The following is an 18,207-nucleotide window of genomic DNA, read 5'->3' as shown; positions in this document are numbered from 1 at the left end:
GGTTTATCTTAGGACTCATAAATCTGACTTTTACCTGATATACCGTATTTTTCAGTCTATGGTCACTACATAGTTTGGCTCTACTATTAAAATGTTGCGCTCTGACTTGGGTGGGGAATATTTTAAAACTGAGTTTTGTGAGTATTTGGCCACCTAAGGTACCATTCATCAAACGTCTTGTACTGATACACCCGTTCAAAATGGTTGAGCTGAGCGTAAATACCGTCATCTCCTTGAAACCGCTAGGTCTCGTCTTCTCTCTGCCTCTATTCCAGCTCCGTTTTGGGGAGAAGCAGTTCTTACTGCTGTTTTTCTTCTTAATCGTATGCCCACTCTCCTTCTCTCTAGTCGGTCTCCTTATGAGGCTCTGTTTTCTCAACTTCCCAATTATTCTCTCCTCTGTGTTTTTGGGTCTGCTTGTTTTGTGCTTTTTCCCTGCAAAGATAGGACTAAACTTAGTACCCGGTCTGTCCTGCGTGTCTTTTTAGGTTATAGTCTTACTCAAAGAGGGTATTGCTGTTACAACCTTGTTTCTCGTTGCCTTTATGTCTCCCGTTATGTTGCCTTTCTCGAACGTTTGTCTTATTTTCATCTTCCTCCTGTCATTACTCCGGTTTCCAAAGAGGACTTGGTTCACATTGATTCATTTCCCTCTGAGGTCCTTCTTAATGAGTACATCTCTACTGTTCCTCATGAGCTTATTCCTTCTTCTCCTTGCCCTTCGGTTGAGTACCTCTCTATTGATCCTCACGAGTCTGTTCCTTTTTCTTCTCTTGCACCCCCTCCTGCTCCTTCTTCTCCACCATTGTTAGTCTATTCCCGTTGCAAGGATCTTCTTTCACTGGTTGTCTCTGCCCCTGTTGCTGCTCCTACTTCTGACGACTTTGATCTTGCCCACCGTAAGTATCCCCTTCGCAACTGTAAACAAGTAGTTAAACGTGGTTTTGCTAACACATGTTTTTCCCTTTCATACTGCACGTTTTTGTCTGCTATTCACCTTTTTTCAGAACCCCTGTCTTGCAAAGAGACCTGTCAGGATCCTAATTAGATTCAGGCTATGGAGGATGAGTTATCTGCCTTGCAGAAGACTATTACTTGGGAGCTAGTTCCTTTGCCTGCTGGCAAGAATTTGGTTGGTTGCAAATGGGTTTATAAAATCAAAACTCGTTCTGATGGTTCTCTCGAGCGCTAAAAACTTGCCTAGCTGCTAAAGGTTTCTCCCAGGAATATGATATTGATTATGAACAGACCTTTGCCCTTGTTGCCAAGATGACTACTGTCCGCACTTTGATCTCTGTCGATGCTGTTCGTCATTGGCTTCTTTATCAGATGGATGTTAAGAATGCTTTTGTTAATGGTCATCTAACAGAGGAGGTTCACATGTGTCCTCCTTTTAGCCTTCCTCATTCCTCTGGATAGATTTGTCAACTTCGGATATGATCGCTTTCAGATAGCTGTTATTGAGCTTAGGTTTCATCCTTGTGCTCAAGACTCTTCCTTGTTTCTCCTCTGCACCTTTGCTGGTTTTGTTGCCCTCTTATTGTATGTGGATAATATGATCATTACTGATTCTGACTCTTCTGCCATCTCTGAGGTTAACCAGCATCTCTTCTGCACCTTCAAAATGAAGGATCTAGGCCCTTGCGGTGTTTTCTTAGTATTGAGGTAGTTTCTTCTCTTAAGGGCTACTTTCTATCTTAGGCCAAGTATGGCAATGAGATTATTCATCGTGCTAGTCTTACTGACACTAAGCTTTTTGATATCCCCATTGAGCTTAATGTGAAGCTCAACACTATTGATAGGGTCCCTCTGGATGATCCTACTTTATATTCCAAGTTTGTGGGTTGCTTAGTCTATCTGACAGTTACTTGCTCTGATCTTGCCTATGCTATTCATGTGGTTAGTCAATTCGTTTTTGCTCCTTGCTCTACACATTGGGCTGTTTTGATTCAGATTCTTCGCTATGTTTACAGTATTATCTTTCAGGACTTGCTATTATCTTCTACTTCTTCCTTGGACTTGGTAGCCTATGCTAATGCTGATTGGGTTGGTGATGTTAATGATCGCAAGTCTATTTCTGGTTTTTGTAAATTTCTTGATGATTCTTTGATTTCTTGGAAAAGCAAGAAACAAATTGTTGTTGCCCATTCTACTGCCGAAATTGAGTACCGTGCTATGACTCATGGTACTGCTGAGATTGTTTGGCTTCATAGTCTCTTATCTGAGTTGGGCGTTCCTCAGTCCTTTCCGACCTGTTTCTATTATGATAACCGAAGTGCTATTCAGATTGCCCATAACACTGTCTTCCATGAGCGGACGAAGTATATTGAGATTGATTGTCACTTCGTCCGTCAACATTTGCAGTCTGGCTCTATCTTGTTTCTTTTTGTCACTTCGGCTCCGCAACTTGCTGACTTCTTTACCAAGATTCATACCATTGCTCGGTTTCGGTTTTTCTTGACAAACTCTCAGTGTTTTCTACTAAAACACCTTGAGTTTGAGAAGGGGTGTGAGAATATATTGCCTATATTGTATTTTAGGAAATTAGAATGATAATGATTGTGATTGTGATTGTGTAAATATTCTGTGTAATTTGTATTTCTTTTTTAGCCTTAGGGATTAGAGTTCTATATAAGTGATATAAGTGATGTAATCTTTTTATCATCGAATCATTCGAATATACAGAAATATTCAGACACTTACAGCATGTACCATATGTTTCCCTGCTATGGCCGTGTGTCTGACATGAACATGACATTTGTTTTAAAGCGTCAGTGCTTCATAGACCCTAACTAACACAACCATCACCACCAACCTACCATCACAACCGCTATGCCACAACCACTACTGTCATTGCCACCATTATCTTACCATCACACAACTGTTATCGTTGTTGATACAACCCACACTCCATCACACCAGCGCCACACTACCATCTCCACGTGGCTGACTAGTCCACCATCACAAACATAAAGATAATAAAGATAGAAATTAAAAATATTATAAATTTCAAATTACAACTGATATCTATTGCCTCCGTGTCCGTGTGTCTAACACACGGATACAACACTTGTTTTGAAGCGTCGGTACATCATAGACCCTAACTCACACAACCACCACCACCACCACCACCCTACCATCACAACTGCCATGTCACATCCACTACTGTCGTTGCCACCATTATCTTACCACCACACAATTGTCATTGTTGCTGCTACCACCCACACTCCACCACACCACCACCACACTACCATCTCCACGTGGCTAACTAGCCCACCACCACAAACATAAAGAGTATAAAGAGAGAAATTAAAAAATTATAAATTTCAAATTACAACATCTTTTACATATCAAACCAAACCAAACCAAACCAAGCCAAGCCTTAAGTTCCATCAAATGGGGTCGGCTACATGAATCATTTTCATAAGGGATCCGAGCGGCTTTTTTACGTGTTGGCTGTCGGCTACCTAGCACACAACCCTCCTCCTTAACCCGGGCTTGGGACCGGCGGAGTTGTTAACAACCCCGGCGGAGTTCTTTTACATATCAAACCATTTGGTTAAATTAAGCGCTTAAATTTTTGTAAATACCAAAGAACTTTTCAAATTAAAAAATTTACATTAAGTTTTTAGTACTTAATTTTCAATTTTCAATTTTCAAATTTCAGTTTTATGAAGCAACACCTTGGTGAGTTTTAACTCTCGAAACATGTATGTTTTAACGTCTAGGGCCATGATCACCATTATTGAGTATTTTATCCAACAACTCACCAGGGGCAATTGCCTCATACATTGCTAAAAGCTCAAGCTATCAATCTTGAGAACTCAAGTTTGGATCTGACACAACACTTCTCATAAATATTGTCAAAGGTTAGGTTTGTATCTAGACCACACTTATTAGCATCAGGCATTTGATCAGTATTGGTCTTCTGTTTTTTTTTTTTTTTTTTTTAATCTGATGATTCATCAAAATATATATCAAAACTATAATGTTTGACACAATAGGTTTTCAAAATCAAATGAGAACTGCTACTGTCTTTTACTCCTGATTAGCCTTTTAGCCACTCTCTAGTGTTTTAGTGTTAAAAAGGGAAAACTGGAGTAATTGTTAGTTTCTGCAGGCTACAGGCTGAACAAGAGAGACTGGAAAGAATAGGTCCAATAGCATACTACTCAGAATGGGTTAAAGATTGGAAGAGGGACACTTCACGTGAAGCTGTTCAGAAACATTTTGAAGAGACTGGTGAAGATGAGAACACCCAACTCATTGAAATGTTTACACATCAAACTGATTGTGAATATCGCATAATGATGGGGACTGATGTTCGTATTCAAAGAGATCCTTTGGCGATGCGAATGAGGGAGGATCAAATTAAGCAAAGTATCTATTTTGAAGCTATTAAGTTTGTTTGTTGTTTCTATTTCTTTGATTTTTATCTATATTGTTTTGTCTATCTAATCTAGTTTTTACACATTTATAAGTTCTATTTTTTTCCCTTTCTATTTTAAGTTGTTATCTTCAACTAATGAAGAGTCCTGGCACCTGGGCATAATATATCTGCCACTTTGTTAAGTATTTTAATTGATTCCTTAAACTTCTGCCATCTCTATAAATGAATATCCAAACTTGCTTGAGCATGCTCATGTGTCTGTGACTGTCTTTGTTTTCTGCATCTATGCCTGAGGACTCATGCATCACATGTTTGTTACTTTTTCCCTATTTATGTTCTTTCTTATATTTGACAAGCATAAGAGCCGTTCGGAAAACTTAAAAAAAAACAGAAGACTATTTGGCAAAGATGATAACCAGATTTAGTAGCTAAAATATGGTTCAGCTGACTGGGGCCTGTGTTTTAAGTCAAACAAGTTTGAAGGTTCAATGTAGTTATATTTTTGCACAAAAGGGAAGTTGGGCTTCTCACGGACTGAACTTCAGTCTTGTAAAAAAAACATATCCAAAACAAGGAGATGTTGAGGAAAATGGTTGCAATCTCTCTCATAAAAGAGACAAACTGCATATCTCATTTCCACTTAAATCATTAATACTATTATTGGCTTTCCATGAATCATCATTTTGTCCCACACAACCATAATGTAAATATCTAGGGCTTTTTGAAATTTCAATATTTTTCTTTAATAAAGTTATTATTTGGGGCTGTAAAGTTGTTTTCTAATATTTTTGTTTTTGTGATTATAAATTAAATTATTGAGAATTCTAGTAGTTTCAAACTGAAACTATGTGATATAGTAAAGGGATTGGTTGATCTTGAAACACTATATCTCAAGTATGAAAATGTCAATCAGTTACAAAAGTTATTGTGCTTTTAAATTTTGATGTGTTTTGACTGTTGCCATGGTGAGGATGGCTAATTGTAATAAAAAAAACTTAATTCTCTTTCATTCTGTCTTTGGTTATGTTTTTGATTTTAAGATTTTAACCACTCATATGCATGAGGGAATCAATACATAAATTTTGATAGCATGAAACAGTTCTTATTTAAGTTTTTTGTCACTTGGACAATTTAAAAGGAGTCGCTTCTGAATCAGACTGGACCAGATTTTGAGATTCCTGAACCTAAGACCCTGTTGAAACATCCAGTGGATTCTTGCTTCCCTTTCCCACATTACATTTTCCTCAACTGGTTTCTGTACGGGCTATAAATTTTGAGTCCATGTTTTATTTAGTTTTCTTTGCATTAGTCTTGCAATGACATCCAGAATTCACTTGACTTACTGTGTTTGTCATTTTGCAGTTCTGTTTGTTAATTCATTTTTTTTTTTATTACAGAGATGAGAAAAGAAAAGAAAATGATTTATATTTGGATCTCTTCCTTCTCTGCCTTGACCCTTTTTCTGGATCTGGTACTTACTTATGTGTTGGTTTTTGCAGTATGGGGTGGAGATCCAGTTTACCCAACAGTGAACTACATTCAAGATCCAAATGAGGTGATTGATTTCAGGGGTCCAGATTTTCATGAACCAACACCCAATATGCTGGATTATTTGAAAGAGGTTGGCTCTAGTAACTCCTCTATTTGGAAATTTCAGTAATTTATTCAGGAGTTCATTTCAGGTCTAAGTGATTATGCTTCATCATGTTAGTAACTTTTTATATCAATCTCTTGAAGAGAAAAATACAAAATAAGAGGTGAAACCAGAACATAACGGAACCTATGTTCCTTGACTGGAAAGTAATTTTATCATCTTATACGTGTATTCCCATGAGCGTGTATGCCTGCATAGCACCTTCATGATTCATCACACTTGAGTACTATAAAAAACAAAAGGAAAAGAAAAAAAGACTTTCCTAGGGATGGCACTGACTTCCTGAACCAGGACCCAACTGAAGTACCCCTTCCCATATCTGTCCCAACCCCATTGTGTTGGGGGTAAGGAAAGGAGGAAAGGTGGAAAGTTGGTTTGCTTGGTGGTTACCCACCCCACAGGTTTTAAAATTCATAACTAAAGTAGAAAATCTGGAAAACCTACATGTGTATTAAGATACACTTTACTAATTAATTATTAAGTATTGCTTCAAATTTTCAAAATAGAAAACCTAATTTGACCTTTTCTAGAAGTTATTGCTTTCTAGAAGGCAAGATCCCTCAATTATATTTTCAATGTGGTAATAGAACTCTTTGTATGCCTAACAAAAATTACATAAGCAGGGTGCACCAATGCAGGGTCTCCTAATCTGACCCTACCTCGAACATGGTTCATGTTTGCACTCATTTCTCAATACCCATCCCTAAACCATTTGAAGGTTTTCCATAGTATACCCTTCCCATGGGGGTTGGATACCTGGGAAACCAGGTGAAATTGTCATCTTTGTACTCACAATTCTGAAGTGTGAGCTATGCATCTTCCAAGACGAAACTGGGACTGCATGATAATTGCAATATCCTACCACTATTCAATTACAGCAGTTCCTTTTTGATTTTATTCATACTTCATTCTTGATTGCTTCCCTTCTTAATCTTAAGATAAAGTTATCCCATCAACATGATCGTTTCATTCTGGGCTTGGATCTCTGACTTGGGGCTCATTCAAGTATCAATCTTGACTGTGTGTGAAGAGAAATCATATGATGGTGCTCTGAGTTTCTAATGATGTGTTCTTTCTAGACTGTGCTTGGGTAAATATTAAAGTGCCTGGGGAATTCAAAGGAATGCATTCAAATTAAATCCTCTGATTTGTAAAAAGTGTTGTAATTACACCCTATTCTCCAATATAAGATTGAAAATGCAGCTTTTAATTCATGCTCATTCTAATAATTATACACATGGACACATACAAAGCCATAAACTTTCATCTATCCTGAATCTGAACAAAAGAAATTAAATCTTGAAACCTAATTCTTGGGGTCTGAAGAAAAATTTCCTTTCCAGCCGCCACAGAGATGAGCCCCTAAGTCCTCATTTTCATTATTTTAAAGGTTTGAAGATAACTCACCTGTAAGTTCATCAGCCTTCGAATGTTAATACCTGAACCGTTAAGGGAATTTAAAATTTCCATCTTATGTAACCCGAACAAAGTTTCTAATATTATGGTTTCTCAAGTCTCTTCTTAGGCCCAAAATCTCCATCCATATACGTTGTCCAGTCTTGTATTCTCAGAATCCACAACAACATAGAGTTGGTAATGGTTACTTCAGGTTGGGTTAAGATCAAAGCTATTGAACCTGAATGTTTCCCATATTATTGAGGTCTCAAACTATGAACCAACCTTAATCCATTAATTGGGGTCAAGTTAATCCCAATTTACCTTGCTCAACCAATCAAGAAATTCACTCCTTTGATGTATATTAAAAATGGAACTCGGTGGACATAATATTTATGGTTAAAAATAGGTTTAGTTTAGGTTAATCAGATCCACGAACATAACTCAAATGAAATCCAGATCAATGTTGGGAAATGCTAATACCTTAGTGAATTATGTTTTTGAACGTACATTTAGAAACACGGTGCACTTACGTTTCAAAATGATAAATTTACTGATTTGAAGTAATGCAAAAAGCTTTTTCCGATATATTTTCTAAAGGTTTTCTTAGAGAAAAAAATCAAATATAATGAACAAAAATCTAAGGTGAGTAAAGTTTGATAGGACAAAACATAAAAATGGGTCATAATGCTTGTAGAAATGTGTTGCTACATGATTAAAAAAAAACTACATTTGATTAAATATTTAATTGTTAAAAGAAAATTACCCTAAAAGGATTTTAAATTCTTATAGTGTAATTTATACTAGTTTACTTCTATCGTACCACATTTTAAAGCATGTGGTGTACCATGTTTTTGTTCCATGTACTGGAACAATCCACGTTCCAAGTAACATAGATCCAAATAAATTCAATTTACCAACTTGGTTTCCATTCGGTGAGATATATCATAAGTAAACATGAGGATTTCTGGGGTCGGACCTGACCACCTTTATTACGTGATAGTAGTACACAACACTATCATAAATCTACAGTTGCAAAATGCTGTTCACCAAAGAATTTGGCTAAAGCAGCTTGGCTCTTATAGTCTTCAACTTAGGCCCCATTTAGCGTTGTTCTAGTGGGTGCTTGAACAAAAGCACCCAATGGGGCTGATGTAGGTCAGCACATTGAAGAATTTTGAAGCTGAATTTTGTAGGCTTTTGTTGCTATTTAAAGTTAATGGCCAATGGAAAATTTAGGGTTTCTAATATTATAAGCAATGAAATGGGGTTAGGATTTAATTATTTATTTATTTATTTATTATTATTTTTTTTTAAAAAAAGAACAAATCAAAGGCTTTGTAGGTGTTGTGTACAGTCCTCTTGAAGAGATTTATGCAAAAAAAAAAAAAAAAAAAAAAGAAAAAGAAAAAGAAAAAAGGAAGGGTACTCTTGAAGAGTGTTTTTTCTTTGTATAGTGCATAAATTCAAGAAAGAGGGAACAAGAAGAAGAGGATAATTTTAGAAATCAGTCATAAAAAGGCCATCACATCTAGGGATTAATTACATCAGACAATCTGTAAAAGAAAGCTTCAAATGCTTCACAAAATTCTCCAAAACATATTCTCTGATTAATTGTAAGCATTATATGATTTTATATAGACATTGGACAATTACTTCTTCTAGTAAGATTTTACTTCCTAGTTGGAAACAAGGTTGTTAAAATCGGGATCTTACGTTGGATCGTTAGAGGTGTTTATAGGATCGGATCATAGAATCGGATCGAGAATCGTAAGATCCTACCGAAAAAGACAAATTACATAATAATTTAATTTAAATAAATATTTCTTAAAAAGTATACACAAAATGAGCCTATATTTTATTAAAAAGAAGTGAAGATATTGTGAAAAATACAATACTCCATGTAAAATGTACATATAATATTATACAATAGAAAACTCGATGGTAAAAGTTTTGTATTTCATCAAAAAAGGTGGTGAAAAAGTAGAATTCTATAACAAAATACTTTACAATCTACAATAATGCATAAAAAGTGAAGAAAAAATATTTAACAAAGTTGGATATGAAAATAGATTAAGAACTCAAAAGAGCAGTTTAACCGAATGATAAGGTTTGTCGTTAGCATCTCTGGTGGAGCGGATTCGAGTCACAAAAATAATTTCTCCAAAAATTGGGATAAAGTTGCAATTATCTTACCCTCCTTAGACTTTGCTAAAGCTAAGTTTGTTTTTCCGACTAGTTAATTTTCTTAAATTATTGCAATATTTGAATGTTTGTTTGCTAATTTTTTTTTCTTTGTCTATTTGATCCAATTCTACTTAATTTTTATTATTTATTTTGACCACATAAATTGGTATTTAGATAACAAACATAAAATTTACAATAAAGCTTATATTATTGGATCGGATAGGATCGAATTTTAACGACCTTTGTAATTTACATTTACAAGCTTAAAAAACTACAATAATACTTTACAATCTACAATAATGCATAAAATCTGATTTGACCAGTCAACGGGTTGGTACGGGCCAAGGCTATTTAAAAAACTAAAACCACGTCCCATACATAAGCCCAAATCTTACGGGCCAAAATCTAACTGAACCAGGCTACACATTTTTCATTACATTTAATTATTAAGTTCTACACATTTTTCATTTACATATTTTTAATATTTTCATTAGTTATTTTTCTTGTTTACTTTCAAACATAATTCAAGTATTTTGAAATTTTTAAAAACTTTTTTACATCATCTCATAAAATAAAAAAATAATAAAGTACATATGATACCTACAAGTGGAGGGAAAAAAAGTGGAATGAAAAAAAAAAAAAAAACTATAAACATGGGAACCAAAAAAAAAAAAAAAAAAAAAAAACTATACATTGGATTTACCCATGCGGACTCTTACTAGCCGGGTTTATGGACAGGTTCGGGTTACAAGCCTTTGTCCAATGCCCTAAATCATCTTTTATGAGTTGGGACGGGTTGGGCACTCAAGTGGGCTGGAATGAGGCATTGAATGGGTTGGTTGGATTGGGTAATATCGGATTTTTTGTCCGCGGGCCATTTGGGGACCCCTACCCATGGGTGGCCCCTACGACCCATGTCTTCTAAAATTACCAAAATACCCTCAACTCTTGGAACATATTAAAATGCAACTAGAGCATTTGATATTATACCAAATGTAAAACTAGTCATAATAAGAATCTTATGGGCACTAATATTTGTTTTGCGAGTCCCAAGTGGGCCCCAATTTAAAACCATCGAGTTTCCAAAATTTTCTAACTTTGTATTTTCTTTTTCTTGAGCTCTTAATGGTTCGCATCATTCTCGCCTGGTTGGAGAAAACTTCTTATTTAGAAGTGTTGAAATATAAGAATTCCTCGTGTTTGCATCCATGGTTTGGTATCAAAAGCTTAAAGTTGATATTGCATTTTCTGCTACATTTGAGATAGTAAGAAAGTTGTTTGAACCCCATGATTGTATCATTGAACTTGTGAAGAATAACAAAATAAATGGTTGAAGCAATCAATGCAGCGGATAATCCCTCAAATTGATAGTAGTATGGCCACCCATCATACCGTCCTCTAATGCAACAGTATATTCTACAAAAGCTCTTTTGAAATACTCTCAAGGAAAATCATCTTGTTTCCCTGTTCTTTCATGGCAACATGTTCTTGTCCTTCAACTTTCGGTTCATCACAAATAATAGGAGCTGGCAATGTTTTAGATTTTCTATGCTTACTTGAATTCACATAATTAGGCAATTGAGATCTCAAAACAAATTTGCTGCTTGTTGGTCACCATGGGCAAAAGTTTACTTGTTAGCTAACTTTATTGGCACTACATTGGAGACCACAGACAACAACCTAGATGCCTCAAAAGGCACATTAAGCTCAGGGGCAGCATCTGGTTGCTAGCCACATATAATCAACTTTTTAATTTAGACTCTAGCCCCTTCTTGAGTGACATGTTAACGTGTGTTTCTGCCATACTGAAATTCATTTCATACTGTTTTGACTCTTGAGCTTGTTTTTCTTGATTTACTACTTACTCTGGTTGTTCCAGCTTTCCAACAAGTTGTTATGATTCATCAACATCTTGTTCTGTCTTTTAAGCTTCCTTTTGTGGCACTTTGCCTTTTTCTTTTGGAGCTTGTTCTGGCTGCTTGTTGGGCCATCTTTGCATACTGTGTTGGCAATTCATCATTATGTTTAGGCTCGAAAATTGTAGATTTGCCCTAAATTTTACAAGCTACTCAAATGGAATAGCCTTTTTAATAAAATCCTCGAGATCTTCTAAATATAAATGAGACATCTCTCTTTTTTGTATTTTTTAAAATTTATTGCATATCTCAACCTACTTTTGAATCGAAGAATAGTTATCCATTCACTTTCTTCTACTTTGGAATTGATAAATAATTCCTTGCATCTTCTTTCATAATCGATCACATGCATATCACCTTGCAGAGTATACAATTGTTTAGAAGAAGTTCTTTAAGAAGTGTCGTATCCTCATCCCAAGTCAATCCACTTGTATAGGATCTTCCACTAGGTGAAAACATCATGGCTGAACTCTGATACCAAAATTGGTGTATGAAAGTGAGTTGAAGATTTTTAAAGTGGAATTTTGTAGGCTTTTGTAGCCGTTTAAAGTTAATATCCAATAGAAATCTAAGTAATGAAGTAGGGTTGGGGCTTAATTAAATGAGAGAAAGATCAAAGGATGTTTGGGTGGTGTGAACAGGACCCATAAGTAGTGCTGCTATTAGCTTCCCTACAATTTCTTAGGACCCCACATTTCTTTGGACCCGTACCAACAATTTTGAAATTATGAAAAATTTCTTTGAGCACCCCACATAATACTAAGACTAACCCTCTGACATTGTGCACACCAACACCATTGAACACCCACCCAAAAAGCACACCCATCCACCCCAAAATTGCAATAATCATCGGTGAAGGTGTACTGCTCCTATTTGAACTGGGGTCTTCCAAAGCTTTGCTGAGAAAGTTGGAAGCCATTCACCCAGTTTAAAGTTGGAAGCCATTGCCTTCCCAAACTCAAGATTCTTCTCACAATCTTGCTTTTGGTGAATTTAATGTATTTATATAGTTAGTTTAGGGTTTCAAACAGTTTTTTGTTGTTTTTAACATGAGTTTCAATGATCACTTCCTGAAAAATGGTTCGCAAAAGGGAGTGTTGATGTTATCATTGGACGACCAATTTCGTACTGTACTACTGAGCAAACTGTTTCTGTTTGGATACCTCCAACTAAACAAAGGGCTACTGTTTGGATAACTTCAACTGAATGAATAACTCAAGTTTGTATTGTTTAGCCAAACAAATATGACTAATTTTTCTTTATCACAAATTTTTTTCCTTTCAACTTTTTTCTTTCCACAAAATTGCTTTTAATAGTTATGAGTTTACTATACATATTTATATTGCCTATTTGGCCTTTTCTTTTTCTATATTGTTTTATTTGAAAAAAAAGATGAAAACTTCTTAACAACATTCGTTAAGTTTCTTATTATTTTTATTTTTGAAAGCACAAAAAAAGGAAATGATATCAAACAGTCCTTTAGTTTTGGAAGAAATTGTTGTTGGGAATTTGAGCAAATAACTCTGTTCAGCAACCACTAACCGAACCATCATATGACGTTTGGACACCTACAACCGAGCATTAGAGTTTTGTTTGGAATCACCCTGCTGACCGATCTAATTTTGTTCGACGATTCAGCACCGGACAAAACATGAACATAACTTAAACGAAAGACGAGATTTGTTCCAAAAACGTACCACTTGGCCTATCTCTTTTGTGCTAATTATTTCATGATCCATTGTTCAGTTATGCTACGAAATGGAGTTGTAAATCGTGCAACAATAGTTTGTGAGTGAAGAAGATAAGAAGATGAATTAGAAAAGTGAGATGGCTGTGTGTTGAAGATGGTGAGTGTTGTAGTGGGCGCTTAACAATGAATTAGTTGTTGCTTTAGAATGGTGGGAACAGTGGGTGTGCGTATTAAAAGTACTGTTCTTTTCAATAATTTTATTTGAGGATAAAGTTGTATTTTAAAAAAATTGAACATGTAGGGGGTCCTAAGTAATTATGTGGGGGTTAATAGCAATCTCCCTTTGTTTTTCAAGTGCGGAAATTCAAGAAAGAAGGAAGGAGAGAAGAAGAAAACTTTAGGAATCACTCATAGGGGCCTTAGGCATTACACCTAGGGCATTACACAATTCATTAAAGAAAGCTTCAAAAGCTTAACAAAATTATCCAGAAAATATTCTCTATTCTAATAGGAACATTATATGATTTTATATAGACATTGGACAATTACTTCTCCCTATGAGATTCTACTTACTATTTGGAAACTAAGACTTTTGACACCAAAGACCAATAAATGACAACTCAAATACATAAATTGAACCATATCATGACCCATGGGTGACCCTTACAACCCATTTCCAGAAATTCTGAAAATTACCGAAATACCTTAATTCTTGAAACATAATAAAGCACAACAAAAACTTTTGGCATTATACTTAACATAAAAATATGACTCTTATTGATACTAAACTCAACTATGCAAGTCCCGAGTTGGCTTTTATTTGAGACCAATGAGCTTCCAAATTTTGTGGGTTCTTTATATTTACTTTTTCTTGAGCTCTCTCTGTGGTTTGCATCAACGGCATTTGATTAGGGTGCTTCTACATCAAATTAAGCACAAAGCCAGTTTTCTTGGCAAGCGACTCTAGGTGCTTCTTAGGGGTTGTTTGGGGTGTCCTAAATAAGTGCACTTTTTGTCTTTTTGGACTAAAAAATTGAGGAAAAAAATACGGATGTTTGGGTTAACTTTTTGACTTTTTATGGAAAAATGTGTATTAAAAAATTGTATAAATTAGTGTGCAGGGAAAAATTAATATTGGGAGTTGTGCAGCCGTAATTTTTGACTTTTGGTGAATAGTGATAACTTTTTAACTTTTTGAGTAATTTTTGACTTTTTGTCTTTTTTTCAACTTGCCAAACTTGGCCTTAGTATATTATGGATTTGGGACCCAATTGTATTCACATGAAATTATTCCTACTTTCGAACTTGGTCTCTAGCAAAATACTTTTGAAGCACTATTTCATGTGTCCCCATTTCAGCACTTTTGTAGTAACCTTTACCAAACGAACTACTAACTTATTTTTTTCAGCACGTCTAAATAAGCACCATCAAATAAGTTTAGCAACCCAGAATGGACTAGCAGCTTCTAATTGGATGGCATGGAGATACTCAACTAGATTAGGAATGGTCTTAGCAATATCAACATAAAAGACATCAGCACTGTCTGTGCTGGATTATGTTGGCTATGGTGCTACTTATTGAGTGATTCCAGATGCTAAAAATGTCTCTCTCTCTCTCAACAACTATTTGAATCCTGATGGGAAAAGTCAGATATCATTTAGTAAACAATTTATAAATGCAGTATGAGTACTTAATTGCCTGAATGGTTGAGTTCTGACATATTTTTCTTTATGGTGGGCACAAATTGTCTGATCAGCATGGCAAAATAATCACAAGAGAGGAGCTTGAGAAAATCTTGGCCAAGGAGAAGACTGAAGTACTTGAGGTAATGGAATGGGAATTATGAACACATCATACCTATGTTCTGGAGTATGATGACATATTCATCATACTTAAAAAGCTTTTACTTCTTTCCTTCTTATAACTTTTGACTAATTTTTGACTTTAGTGTAATGTATTTTGTTCACACTAATGCATTTAGTCTAACTTATGCTGTTAACATATTTTCTATTAGTTGAAAACATCTTGGATTTCCTTGTCTACACTAATAGTCCAACAGCAAAAGACTTCTGTTGGCATATTATTTATTAACTGAAAAACACCTTGGTTTTCCTTGTCTGCACTAAGCACTCTTAGCATGTAAACTTTGTGCCCCAGAAATTTCATCTCTAACTTGAAGTATAACCAAGCCGTAGATTCACTTGATCAAAGTGCAACCTAATTAGAGCAGGGAACCTCTAATATATCAGTAGTCTTTTTCTTGTTTTTCAAAATTTTCTTTTCTTTTTCCCATCTTTGAGCAGATGCCAGATATGGATGAAGCAATGGCACAAGCTGTTGACATTGGTGAAAATGATGTGAGTTTTATTACCTCATCTCTCCTTCAAATTACTTAGCTTTGGTTTTTGTCTCTTAATTTTTCAGTTTATTCTTCTTGGATGTTGTTGCGATACTCTGGAGTTAGTTTTTTAGTTTATGTTTCTTTGATATTCTTGACAATAGGATGAAGTAGAAGATAGCGAGGTTGAGGATGTTGACGAAGAGGAGAAAATTACACGCAATTGGAGTGTTTTGAAAAGTACTCCCCAGCTTCGCAAGTCAAAGGTGATTCATTCCTAGCCAATCAGATATTGCTTTCTGTTGTAAGCAGTTTTCTTTTCAGGGGAAATTGCAAAAAAAAAACCCCATGGTTTAAGCTTTGTAACAAAATAAACCCTGAATTTTTAATTTTATCAATTTAAACTCTAAACTTCTAATTTGTTTTGAATCTAAACCATTTGCCTATTTCCGTTAAGTAAAATCAATGGAATAATTGGTATTTTAGTCATAAAACTCAGTGACAAGGGCATTTTAGACATTTTGTGTATATCTACATTGAGTTTAATGATTAAAATACTATTTTTCCATTGGTTTACTTAACAAAAATAGGCAAATGGTTTAGATTGAAAACAAATCAAAAGATTTGGGTATAAATGACAAAATTATAAACTCGAGATTTATTTTGTTATAAGGCTAAAAACTTGGGTTTGGTTTTTTTTGGTTGTATTTGTCCCTTCTTTTTATTATGGTCAACAGTAGTTCATACATTACCATATAGTACAGGCATATGGATGCAAAGAACTATTTATGGATATAAGAAAGTTAGAATAGGAAAAAACTTCATTGTACTACACTAAAATATCTATGTCAACTCAATATCACTGAATCAAAATCATGATTGTATGAAAATATTTGAAACAAATGTAATTTTGTGTCTGGCTAAGTATATTTTCCAACCATTAATGCCTCCTAAACTACAGATAGAAATGGCAGATTCTCTTTACTCTATGGACCACTTAAAAAAATCCTTCTTATATTTGTTCTTGCCAAATTAATTTATGCATGTCAAGGAACTACATGTATTTTGTCCTCTCTTACATGCAGGGTAAAGCTAAGAAGGAAAACATGTCTCTAGATGAAGCTATCAATGATTCAGAGAACCTAACTGATTTTCTCCTAGATTTCGATGAGGAGTAATATTTCCTGGATTTGGAGGTAAGTGAAACTCAAGCTAGGCGGGCAGAGGTTGCAAAGCAAACCAGATGCATACATGTATATGATTGAACTCTGAAAACTAGTGAGTGAAGCAGAAATCTATGAATATTTTTTTTTTTTTAAAAAAAATAAAATAAAAACATCTAGAAGGGGATAGGAAGACAGTAGATTGGTTGTCCTTGTCCAGCTTTTTACATGAAATTTTAGCTGTCAACAGCTTGCTCTATTCCAAATGAGTTGCTAACTGGGGCAAAGAGGCTGGCTTACTAAATGCATATTACAAATCTCTTATTGAAACTTGATCTAATCTATTTTATATATATATATATATATTTTGCCTAAATGCCAGCATTAGGCCTTCCTCGATAGTTTCTAACAAAGGTTTAGTCAAGTTACTTGTGGCCAAGTGATAGATATTGGAGTTGTACAAGCTTAATGATCAAAAAAGGCATTTCTAAGATAGTGGGTGTTAATAAAAGTTGGGTATTTGGGTTACCTTTAGTGAAAGAAATCACCCCATAGATTTGGATTCAAAACCTTGAATTACAAGCCTCCTCTTGCCATCTAGGTCTCCGTGCATACTTCGTGAATCAAAGAGGCTACTAGATTCTCTTTTACTAGCCACACTCCAAATTCAAAGATATTGCGATGGTAACCTTGGAGGGAACAAACAGAGAGAGAACTTGTTATATAGCGATTCTCTCCTATAAGATAAGATGTGGTGTAAATAATTATCACCTTATCTCTTGATGATACTTCTTCATTTATCTTTATTTAAATATATTGGAATTATCAAGTAACCCATGTGGATGCTCCGTGGGGTATGTATTGGGTCATATCCGATCCAATTTCCAATAGTGGGCTTGTGTCAAGATCAAATTTTCTAAAGGCGAATGCGTACCTCGAGGCATTTTACCCCTCATGAGATGAGGCGTAAGCTTCAGGGCATTGAGGCGAAAGCATTTCAAATTTCAAATTTCAAATTTTAATATTTAGTGAATAAATTAAGGGTCTGTTTGGTAATAATTATGTTTTCAATTTATATTTACAAAAATTTTATAAACTGGTTTTTGTTTATTTTTTGAAAAACATAAACTACAAACGCGTTTCGTAATTGACAAAATGTTTAAAAAAATTTAAAAATATAAAAAAGAGTGAGAAATGACAAGTGGTGGCAAGTGGCGGCAGAAGACGGTGGTGGAAAGTGGTGACGGTGGGTGGCGGGTTGGGGGTGGGTGGGTGACGGTGGCTGGTGGTGGGTGGTAGCGAGTGGGTAGTGGCTGGTGGTGGGTGGTGGTGACGGGTGAGTGGGTGACGGTGGCGGGTGGTGGTGGGTGACGGTAGCGGGTGGTGGTGGTAGTGGGTGGGTGGGTGACAGTGGCGGGTGGTGGGTGATGGTGGTGGCGGGTGGTGGTGGCAGGTGGGTGGCGGATGGCGGGTG

The 18,207-nt window shown here is 35.5% G+C and overlaps 1 protein-coding gene across 7 annotated transcripts in view; it reads left to right on the top strand.

The window, feature by feature from the left end:
• PTAC12 (plastid transcriptionally active 12) overlaps nucleotides 1-18,207 on the top strand; it is a 60,073-nt gene that overhangs the window by 10,784 nt on the left and 31,082 nt on the right. For 5 of the 7 annotated variants that reach the window (XR_014340103.1, XR_014340104.1, XR_014340101.1 and 2 more), the window contains exons 6-11: nucleotides 4,121-4,380; nucleotides 5,890-6,011; nucleotides 14,989-15,057; nucleotides 15,536-15,589; nucleotides 15,735-15,836; nucleotides 16,656-16,766. Coding sequence is in view for 1 of the 7 variants with exons in the window: in XM_082887309.1 (XP_082743435.1) it covers nucleotides 4,121-4,380; nucleotides 5,890-6,011; nucleotides 14,989-15,057; nucleotides 15,536-15,589; nucleotides 15,735-15,836; nucleotides 16,656-16,748 (700 nt within the window). In the remaining 6 variants the exon portion in view is untranslated. Of the gene's footprint in view, nucleotides 1-4,120; nucleotides 4,381-5,889; nucleotides 6,012-14,988; nucleotides 15,058-15,535; nucleotides 15,590-15,734; nucleotides 15,837-16,655; nucleotides 16,849-18,207 lie in introns of all 7 variants that reach the window. The other 2 variants (XR_014340105.1, XR_014340106.1) reach the window with 1 other exon arrangement.

This window comes from Camellia sinensis, chromosome 9, assembly GCF_055761805.1.
Source record: "Camellia sinensis isolate YWXY chromosome 9, ASM5576180v1, whole genome shotgun sequence".
In the NCBI taxonomy this organism is placed as follows: domain Eukaryota; kingdom Viridiplantae; phylum Streptophyta; class Magnoliopsida; order Ericales; family Theaceae; genus Camellia; species Camellia sinensis.
The sequence above is the reverse complement of the archived record's forward strand: the minus strand, read 5'-3'. Positions and strand labels throughout refer to the sequence as shown.